We start from the raw sequence: 11223 nt of genomic DNA, 5'->3' as shown, positions 1-11223 counted from the left end.
GTTGAGCCAAAGACCGTCAATATTGCTCTTGATCATTCTGATTGGGTCCAAGCAATGCAAGATGAACTCAATGAGTTTGAAAGAAATAAGGTCTGGCATCTCATTCCAACACCAAAAGATGCCTCAGTCGTTGGTCTCAAATGGGTATTCATAAATAAAATGGATAAGGAGGGAAATGTGATTCGTAATAAAGCTCGTCTTGTGGTGAAAGGATACTGCCAGGAAGAAGGAATTGATTATGAAGAAACATTTGCTCCGGTAGCAAGGCTGGAATCTGTTCGAATATTTCTTGCCTATGCTGCACACAAAAACTTCGAGGTCTACCAAATGGATGTGAAATGCGCCTTTCTGAATGGAGAACTTGAAGAAACGGTTTACGTGGAGCAACCTCCTGGTTTTGTGAATGAAAAGCATCCAAATCACTGCTACATTCTAGACAAGGCAGTTTATGGTCTGAAACAAGCGCCTATGGCATGGTATGAAACACTAACTAAGTTCTTAAAGATGTCTAAATTCAAATAAGGTTCGATTGACCCAACCTTCTTTCGTAAAAAGGAAGGTAACCACCTTATGATAGTTCAAATCTATGTCGATGATATCATCTTTGGCTCAATGAATCCTAGCTTAACAGCTGAATTCAGAAAGCTGATGGAGACTAAATTTGAAATGAGCTCAATGGGTCCGATTAACTTTTTCCTTGGTTTAAACATTAGACAGGGACCCGAAGGCATCTTTATCAACCAGGAAGCATATACCAAGACTCTTCTTGCTAAATTCGGCATGATGGGAGATTCAAAGGTCAAAGTTCCAATGGCGTTCGGCACCAAGCTTACACCATCCTTGGAAAAACCGGCAGTCGATATAACACTATACCGCCAAATGATTGGTTCTCTGATGTACCTCACAGCTAGCAGGCCCGATATAATGTTTTCTGTGTGTTACTATGCTAGGTTTCAGGCGAATCCTCGTGAACCACACATGCTAGCAGTGAAAAACATACTCCGGTATCTGAAGCGAACCACCTCCCTTGGTCTCTGGTATCCCTCAAACTCAGGTTTCTTTGTTCAAGCCTACTCAGATGCAGACCTTGGAGGATGTGGTTTAGACAGGAAAAGCACTACAGGAGGTTGTCAATTCCTCGACGGGAAGTTGGTGAGCTGGCAATCTAAGAAACAAACATGTGTTTCACTGTCTACAACCGAAGCAGAATATATAGCAGCAGCTTCTTGCACATCTCAAGTGATTTGGATGCAAAGCCAACTCCGGGATTATGGACTCAATATGAAAAAGATCCCACTATATTGTGACTCAGAAAGTGCAATTAGGATCTGTCATAACCCAGTGCAACATTCCAAAACCAAACACATTGCATTGAGGTATCACTTCATTAAAGATCACGTAGAAGACGGAAACGTAGAGATTCATTTTGTTCGAACTACTGATCAACTGGCTGACATCTTCACTAAAGCTCTACCTGAAGCAAGTTTTAATAAAATTCTACAAGGGCTAGGTATGATGGAATCAGAGTCAGTACCAAAAACTACTTCTCAAAACTAAAAGTTGGAAGCGAAATGAACCGAACGTTCGGGTTCGGTTCAACCAAGTGCCGAAATGAACCGAACACTCGGGTTCGGTCCTTTTCACTTGTCTTCGCTTATCACTTAAAGGTAGTTTCTTTGGTTGTAAACTTTTTGTACCCTTATTTCTCAATTATTTCTCTCTTATTTTCCAATTTTTTTTTAATCAAAATTTATATTGAAAAAAATGTTTGAATATCTCAAATACATTCTAAAAACATAAAACTCTTGTAAATTTTCAACCTTAATACTATCCCAAATAATCAAAACAGTTTAAGAGTAAAGTATTAAACTGATCACAAATGTGATCTAACTTTCCTGCAAAAACAAAGCGTTACAGTTTCAAGTTTCAAGCTTTGGTTACCTCTATGAGCTTCTTCAACACCTTTTTTGTAAAAGAATCATTCAACACATACAAAAAGCAACTTCAGATTCAGATTCAGATTCAGAGGCTCAAACCATGGGAAAACCATCATGATGATTTCTTTCACCAAATATTTGTGTTCTATTTTGTATAAAACTCCCTTAAGACTCTTTTTCTCCTTTAGTTATATCTCAACAAAGCTCTTCTGACTTTGACATTTTTGATTTTTCTACAATCTTTCTCTCTTACTAATACGGACTTCTGGATGACCTTCTTCTTCCACCATGTCTAGGGGAATGAGACCTGCTTCTATCCCTGTATCTATCCCCTCTCCTGTCCCCACCACCTCCATTTCTGTAACTATTGTTGTGGGCCCTACGATCCGATGTTCTTCCAGAATCCCGAGATCCTCGGTTTTGATCACGTGATGACCTGTCACTGTAACGGTTCTTGTCCCTGTCAGTAGATCCAGTTCTGTGCTTAACTTCAATTTCTTTTTCCTCTACCCTTGCCTTCTCATTTGCCTCTTTGTATTCAAAAAGGAAATCTCTGACCAATCCATAACCGATATGCTGTTTTCCAGTGACATGGGATTGGGTTCTTTCAAGAGCATCATTTGCTATAAAAAAGGAACCACATGTTTCACAAAGAGCCATTTTCTTTTCTCTAGCAAGCATTAGAACTTTTTCATTCTGTGGTTGAAGGGTCAATGCTGTTTTCTCAATGTTAAGCAGATCCACCTTTCTCATGAGTGCTTCAGCTTCATCCACCTTGCCAGCTTCCCCAAGTGCCTCCACTGATTCTAGAAGGTTCTTGATTTTTTCTTCTAAAACAGATAGTTGTTCGGATTTCTCAGCTGGAATTGGAGGAGGAGGAGGAACTTCAACCTCTTGAGCAAGTCTCTCACGTCCACGTCTAACTCTCCTATCTAAGTCCATCACCAATTTTTCACAGAAATGAGCAAGTTCTGCTTCAAATCTTGGCACATAAAAGTAATGCCTTAGAGAGCTCTCAAAGCTTTCTTTCAACTTCGGATCATGGATTTTAGGGCATGGACCTAGATCACTTCGAGTGTTCACGAGTAGATCGTGTGGGCAAAATTTCACCATGTAGAAGCCACATACTTCCTTATCATCCCAAGAGATCTCCTTGTGTCCCCTTCTCTCTTCTTCAGTCAAATTGCGAGCTGAACCCATGAGCTCATCTAGCAAGGCTCTTTGGGCGTCCATGACTCGGACTGCAGGTAAGCAAATAATGTATGAAACCCTAATTGATTACTTAGTAGAAGATCGAGTAGGATGAGGGAGAGCTGACGGGGTTTATGGTGACGAATTGGAATTCTGTCTAGGGTTTCATCATGATAAATTTCTCTCTTATTTTCCAATTCTTTTTCTTTTTCAAACATTTTTTTTGAAACCGAAATGAACCGAGCGTTCGGTCTATTTCGTGTTCGGTTCCAAAAATTTTTTATTTTTGTTTTTCTCTTTGAATCAAAAACTCCAAAAATATTTTTTGGTTTGTTCATTATTTTTTTATTATTATTTAATTTTTTTTTATCATTTGTGGTTAATTAATGGGGCAGGTATTATTCTCACGTCTTTTAATAGTTAAGTGTCCCTAGAAGCATGCTGTTGTATGTTGTCCAAAGCCTCACCTGATTCTGAATAATAGCCTTACTGACTTGGTATATCCAAACCTTGTATTCCCAATTAGGCTGTTATATTTATTCTAATCATGAGCTACCTTACTCTCTTCTCACATGAGATAAGAGTTTTCTGCTTGGTCCTTATTTTAACAGCAGAGGTACTTTGGTTTCTTTACACCATCTTTAATATTTTTCTCCATCCTATTCGCTTCATACACATAACCCTTGAGACTCTCAGCAATTACCACTGAGATTTATGGTTACACAATTTCTGTGTTTATGATCTTAGCTTCGTGCCACTACGTGCTAAGTGAAACCTACAATTCAATACCTACAATGCATTGACGGTGAACAATTAAATTTGCTTTAGTTTTTAGTAATGAATTAACGAAGTCACCCATGGGGTTGTACCTTGGAATCTCTAAATTTTCTTTTTGTGTGATTCTTATGAAATTGTTAAATCCCATAACATTTCTTCCCTTAGAATCCAGTTTTAATTTTTTCTGAGATTTCACCTAAAAGTATTTTCAACATGCCACTTAAATTCTCTTCACACCTACTTGTTCAACAGACCACATTGGTCTCACAAGTACTTCAGTCGATTTCTGTCTTATGTCAAGATCAGGAATTTTGAACTGAAGCGCAAGCCTCCCAAATTAGCCTTATTAAAAGATTCCTTTCAACACTTCTTAATAAGTGTTTGATCGTAATTCAGCAGGAAACCACACAAACACTTTAAGGTCTCTCTTGACCTTGAAGGAAGAGATTCGTGCCTTGGATCCATTGTTTCGTGTCTTTATTGACATCACAATTTCCCAAATATGTGTTGCTTTATTTCTTTTTCTTTTACACTCTATGCACGAAAATCTTTTTGATTTTCCATAAATCCGGTTTCGTTAATTACAAGCTATTTTTGGCTATGAGATTTAAGGTTATAAAAGAGGTATGGCTCACAATGTTACACATGGTCATTTTGCTCTATGACGACAGCTCACTCTAAAGGGATAAGTTGTTGACTCGGCCGAAAGTCTAATCACTTTAATATTTCAAACGGCGCTTGATGGGAAGGCGTGTGAAGCGGAACCGTTTTTGACATTTCAAACGGCGCCTGATGAGAAGGCGTGTGAAACGGGACAGTCTTTCTCTCTCCTGTGTAATCATCGGGGCTCTAAACTGTCACGTGTCAATCACCTAAGTAAACGCTTCGCATTTTCTTTGAAGATTTGGGAACAGATTTTTCTCTCTCTTCTTACCACGGTATAAAAGGTAACTTCTACCGTTATTTACCTCTTTATTGCACCAAATATTCAGAGCGCAAGAAAAGATTTGTTTCTCCTACTGTTCATCATCTTCCCCAAATTCTTCTATTCAATGGCGGACTCCTCTTCAGTTCATGCTACTTCTCATATTCTACCAATCCGTCCTCAACAAAGCCTGATCATCGATCTCACTCCACAAGCTTACGATGCGTTCATGTTTCCAATCGTGGAATGTCTCAAGCATTCGCCACTGGTTCCAGCACTTACCAAAGTCGACACTGTTCCAATGGAGTGTCTATCCCAAATCTTCTCCACAGCCCACTATGACAAGTCTGTCGATCGAATCTTCTTCGACATTCTTGATCACAAGGCCTCCATCTCCAAACAGTGATTCTGTTCGCTTTTAGGGTTTGAACCTGATGAGTCTAGGGTTAACCCTGAATCCATTTCGGTGGGACAGTTGTTCTCCATGTTTTATAACATGGGTTACACTGAAATTCAACTCTTTGATCGTTTAGATCTTCTAACAGGTTAATCACAAAAACGATAAACAGTAATATAAAACACAAGAATGAATCAAAATATGTCGAATGATTCAATAGATTCAAGCCTCAGTAGAGCTCGATAAAGAACTTCCGTTGTAGAGGCTGTTAGGGTTACAAACGATAAAGATTAAATCTTTCAGAGTAATTGACTTTTAAAAAAATGCTTCGTACTAGGATGCATGCAAGCACCTATAAATACAAAATCCTAGTTATAACTCACGGATGGACTGGCCCAATCCGGAGACTAAATGCACTAAATAGCGAGCCCAAGACGCAACACCTTTTAGACCCTACAATCTCCCCCTTTGCGTCAATTGGAGCGAGACTATCACTTCGGCTTGCTGGGTCCAGCTGCAGGAACTTTCTTAGTGGTTTCAAACATACATGGGATGAGAGCAAGGATGGTCTGTCTGAAGCGAATGTACCACTGAATCATGTCATCAAAATACTTCTTGTCATCTGCTGAATTCTGCTTGCATCGATGAATGATTCCCAGAACATGTTCCAAGCATGCAGTGGTGTAAAGGTGCTTATCCGCCAAGGCGAACAGGCATTTTTGGCCTTTGTTCCTTGTAAACATGACATAATTCTGCTTCGGGTCAATTCTTCCCATCTACATCATGTTCAAATCACTAGCAGAGCCCACATGAGAGATAGTAGGCTTTTTCTTGAAGATGCTAGCGATCTCCTGATCCATCTTGGCAACCTCCATAATGTAGCATACGAGCATCCTTTTGAAATGATCAATAATTGGACCATACTTAGCTTCGTTGGTGAGGAGGATGTTATGCAAAATAATCTAATCATGTGGATTCACGTTGGGAAGATCAGCAAGTGATATCGCATGTTCGGTTTTAGCAAAGCCCCTCAACACTTTGAACCGAACATTCGTGAAGTTCCCCTCACGAAACGGCTTGAGGACCCGAACGTTGATGATTTTCTGAGCGCTCCAAGTCTGATACTATGGTTGAGCAGACTTCAAATAGAATTCGACAAGTGCCCTATCAACCTTTGGATGAGGATGAGGGACATCAGCAACGTTATCAAAAGCATGGAAGATGAAGGCTTTTCGGGTCAGTGGCATGTCGAACTGAGAATCGACAGAATTGATTCGATCCAATGAAATCACCGGTTCGAGCCACAGGATGCTGGGAGTTTCAATTGCCTCTTTTAAAAGCTTCTCAAGAGTCCACAGAGGAAAAAGAGTTTTCCTACTCTCAAGAAGGTCATGAGCCTCCTTCATTTTTCGTTCGTTCGCCTCAAACTCTCTGGCAACGCGAGCGCTCATGTCAGCATCTTTATCCCAGCCTTGTTTCTTTAAGAGATCAGTGATGGTCTCTTTATCATCATCATCACTGTCTTCAGATCTAAACGATCAAAGAGTTTCTTAACTCATCAACATCATATAACCATATTAAGCACTTTTTCCATTAAGTGCTTAATGCTCGAATCCCTCACGACCAAAATCTAGATCTAACTCAAAAAAGATGTCCTAAGGCATAAATTTGGCAACTTTATGCCCTTGCATGTCTCATACTCACCCAACCACTCCATTAAGACCTTTCCAAGGTCTTTTACCCATGCATGAGGTCAAATCTTTCATCAAGCTTCCATTTTTATACTTCTAAATGACTAGGGGACCTCAGATCTGACTTTGATATCAAAAGAGAAGACTTATCTCAACAAAAGAGGTCCAAAGTTCATAAAAGGGACAAACCACCAAAACCCTAGCTAGATCTAAAGATTAGAAAGGAAAGATGCAAGCTTTTTACCTCCAGAAGCTTTGCAAGATGCTTTTGGTGCATGATCTTGAAGCACCCATTGATCCAAGCTTGCTTGACCACCCTTCTTCTTGCAATACACACAAAAAAGCCACAAATGCACTCTTTAAGGCTTAAGAATTATCTCACAAGGTTTCCAGGAGTATATGGACGTTCTAAGGCTGTGGAGGCTCTCTAGGGTTTAGTCCAAGGAACTTAAGGTTGTTTAAATAGGCCTCAAGTCAGGATATTTAGGGTTTTGCGACCTTAGCGCGTACGCCCCGCGTAACTCAAGGTATGCCCAGCGTACCCTAATTCCTCTGCGACCACAGCCATGCAGTATGCTAAGCAGCATACACTTAAGTACGCCCAACGTACTTAAGGGACCAATTATGCAAAAATTATCATTCCTCAGGGTTTCAAGACATAGCGGAATTTTTGGATGTTACAATGGGAATGAGAGGTGAGACAAGCTAAACTTCCCTCAAACCATCATCGTCACTGTCAAAATCCAACTTTATGGAAATCGATATAACCTTCATTCCTATTGTCGAGTATGCATTCAACCCAAGCTCTAGGTTCTGATTTTGGGGAAATCGATCTAACATTCATTACTAGTTGCATTTGTATCTGATGACGATTAATCGATGATGATGCAGCATAAAGATGATAAGCAACCTCATTGGTGTGGATCTCGACTGTTGAGATGGTGCAACAAGGTTGATGACGGTGGGTTTTAGGGTAAGGTTGAGGTGGAAAAGACATTGACTCTAGAATCGAGTGAAATTGGATTTCTTTTTGGTATTTTAATTAAAAAAAATATGAAAATAAATGAAATGAAATTAAAAAAAAAAAAAAAAAAAAAAAAAAAAAAAAAAAAAAAAAAAAAACTATTTTAGGGGGCATATTGGTTATTTTAGGTTGAGTATGGACAAAAATCACACAAAAATATGAACCATGGGGATTCAAACCATACAAGATATATAAAATTGGTTCACCAATACATCACCAAACTTATTTGGACCAAAACCAAAAAAAATTACCAGCAATATAGACGGTTTTTGCAATCTTGTCGTATGAATGAATAATATAAACACCCATAATAAAATGAAAGAAACCAAACAATAATTCACGTAGGGGCCACTTAAGCACCACATTATGCTAAAGTGTATCTAATATTCCATGTAAAGGCAAATCAGTTTGACAACCTACAAACCAGTTAAAATGATACAACTAACTATTTAAAACAATTTAATGGTCTAGAATACAAAAGAAAATTTTACTACTAACCAAATGAGTAAACAAATAATAGTTCGTTGGGTAAGATATATTATATTTTTTAATTCAATCACAATCACTTCAAACATTTTTAACATATATAATCATTTCTACTTTTTTTTAATTCTCCCACGAAAATCATTTCAATATGTTTTATTATGACAGCCGGTGAGCCCAGAAAACATATAGTAGTATATTAATTGAAGTATGGGCTTTTTAAAAATATATTTGATTTAAATTATCAAACTAGTCTTGAAAACCTTGATATATTGTTGTTATTTTTGTAGCTTAGTTGTGGATTAAGGCCAACATTTAAGTCAGAACTGAGACGCAAGCAAAGCAGGCAGACTCTTTCTTGGGTTAGGTTTGACCCATATTTTGTGAAAGACTATATAAACAAAAATGTTAAAGTTTCAATTCATTTTAACACACGATCTCTCAAATACCCACAAACCCTAAATCTTTTACAAAAACCTAGCCGCCACCTAATGACCTGCTATCTCCGGCCGTCCGCCTATGTCCGCCGGAGTTTCTGTTAGGTTGGTTCTAATATTTTCTTCTTTTAGCTAATTAGCTTCGTCCTAATCTTTTCTTCGTTCCATGGAGTAAGATGCTTATTTTTATGATAAAAGGTCTTAGTAATACTACTTTTATATAATAGAGGGTGACGTTGAGATATTCTGGAAAAAACATTTTTCTTTCACAAACTTTTGTCGTTTCTATAAATACGGCGTCCGCGAACTCGCCACGCTCCACAATATGTCTCCAGTTAATAAAGATTCACGGCAGCCACTTGCGGATGGATCGACCGCCACCAGAATCTATAAAACCACCCGATTAATCGAACGGACACCGAAACATAACATTGCATGGCTAATCGTCGACCTCCCAACTCCTCCGGTTTCCAGCAGCCCCGAAATGATACCTCCGGTCGCCACCCTGTTTACCGTGGTATCCGTTTGCGAGCTGGAAAATGGGTTTCTGAAATTCGTGAACCGAACCAGACCAAGCGCATATGGCTTGGCACATATGCCACACCGGAAATGGCAGCCGCTGCTTATGACGTGGCTGCATTGGCACTCAAAGGTAGGAATGTACTTCTAAACTTTCCAGACTCTGTTATTTCAAGTACACTTCCGGAGCGTCCAACTGCTGATGACATCCGTGCAGCAGCTGCCAGAGCAGCTGCCGCTCGAGCACCGGGGTATGGTTATGAAACTGGTGGTGGAAGCGTTACAAATACAGTCCCTCCTGGTGCATATATGGACGATGAACATGAACCCAATCTGTGGTCTGACATGGCAGAGGGAATGCTGCTAAGTCCACCCAGGATGGATTCCAGTCCACCGGATGATGGAACAGATCATTCCGGTGGAAGCAATCTATGGAATTACTAAAACCAAGCTTGCTAACAACCGGTATATACATGAAATATGAATCGCTAAATGTTTCTCAGACTTTATTTTATGTTGTTTAATTTTCGTGTGTTTTTTTTTTTCTTAATTCCAAAAGCTTCGGTTGGCAAAAAAAAGGCCACGAAGGCGTCGGAGTATTCTGGGTTAGTGTAACGCACCAGTGATATGTAAGCGTTGTTTTTAACTTGTAAACAAATAACCTATACGGCCTGCCTACAGGTTGTGACTTTTATATTATAATAAAAATAAATACCGGTTGATTTGAAGTTATTTTTTTCTTTTTTAAAACGACCATTTAATATAGTCATAACTACCACCTATGTTTCAAGTAAGACTTGAATCTATGATCTCTTGAGAAATAACAATGAAGAATGAACCTGTGGTTTGTGTGTATGATTGATAAGGAAGATACGGATGAGGCAGAGTTAAGCAAAGGTGAGGTGGTGAATGGTGATTATATTTATATCGGTGTTGAGATGGATGAGTATAAAGATATTCTCACAAGAATGGCTCGGGATACTTTAAAAGGGAAATTTAATGTGATTTTACGGAGAGAAGATGTAATAATTGCAGGACAATGAGTTTTATTGTTCTCAAAAGTCAAACTACTCATTTTCATTCACATATGGGTATTCTTTTTTATTTTTGACGTTGAATGTTTTATGAGTCCGACTGTCCGAGTATTTTATTTGCTAAAATGTAAAAAGAAGGCATTAGGCAGGTGAGACAAGCAATTGTGACTTTTTTTATTGTTACCTTTGTATTTTATATTTATCATGACAAGTTTTAGCATGACGGTTCATTTTGTTGACATGATTATCAGTCACTCACTTAGTGTCAAACATAGTTCTAATCACTATAATTAAAGTTGATAATATAGTCTAATGTTTGTTAAAGAAATTATGTTTATGTGGAGTGTTATTTGGATAGTTAAAAAGTTTCATCTCTTGATCCTTTCATGTTTCCAGTTCTTATTCCGAACTCTCTCTGCTTGTGCCTTTCTGATCAAACCCAAAAGTGGAGACCTCTCCGACTAAAGATCCAGTCGACTTGCGGTTTAAAGCATCCGCTACCACATTCGCTTTACCTGGATGCCAAACGATTGCGCAGTCATAATCATTGACAATGTTCAGCCACCTACGTTGTGTCATGTTCAAGTTTGGCTGGCCCATAAGATATCTCAAACTATTATGATATGTGTAGACAGTACAACAGACCTCATAAAGATAATGTCTCCACATCTTGAGAGCAAACACCCCTGCCCCCAACTCTAGGTAATGTTCAGGTTCGGCTAATCCATAATATGCCTGAGACTCTTGTGATCTGTGTAGATAGTATAAAGGACCCCATAAAGATAGTGCCTCCAAATCATGAAGGCAA

General features: G+C 38.8%; 2 protein-coding genes across 2 annotated transcripts; one reads left to right on the top strand and one right to left on the bottom strand.

Annotated features, from left to right (window-relative positions):
• Positions 1-2076: 2076 nt before the first annotated feature.
• Positions 2077-3317, bottom strand: LOC111916240 (uncharacterized). The gene has a single exon (XM_042899887.2). It carries the CDS (start codon positions 3168-3170, stop codon positions 2190-2192), a length of 981 nt encoding a protein of 326 aa, XP_042755821.1. The 5' UTR covers positions 3171-3317; the 3' UTR covers positions 2077-2189.
• A 5554-nt stretch (positions 3318-8871) lies between these two features.
• Positions 8872-10109, top strand: LOC111916239 (ethylene-responsive transcription factor ERF025). The gene has a single exon (XM_023911854.2). The coding sequence runs from the start codon at positions 9298-9300 to the stop codon at positions 9823-9825; it is 528 nt and encodes a 175-aa protein (XP_023767622.1). The 5' UTR covers positions 8872-9297; the 3' UTR covers positions 9826-10109.
• The last annotated feature ends 1114 nt before the right edge of the window (positions 10110-11223 follow it).

This window comes from Lactuca sativa, chromosome 2, assembly GCF_002870075.4.
Source record: "Lactuca sativa cultivar Salinas chromosome 2, Lsat_Salinas_v11, whole genome shotgun sequence".
Classification (NCBI taxonomy): Eukaryota; Viridiplantae; Streptophyta; class Magnoliopsida; order Asterales; family Asteraceae; genus Lactuca; species Lactuca sativa.
The sequence above is the reverse complement of the archived record's forward strand: the minus strand, read 5'-3'. Positions and strand labels throughout refer to the sequence as shown.

Coding starts and splice junctions, on each gene's coding strand:
- LOC111916240 (XM_042899887.2), bottom strand. CDS start 3,170: ATGGACGCCCAAAGAGCCTTGCTAGATGAGCTCATGGGTTCAGCTCGC.
- LOC111916239 (XM_023911854.2), top strand. CDS start 9,298: ATGGCTAATCGTCGACCTCCCAACTCCTCCGGTTTCCAGCAGCCCCGA.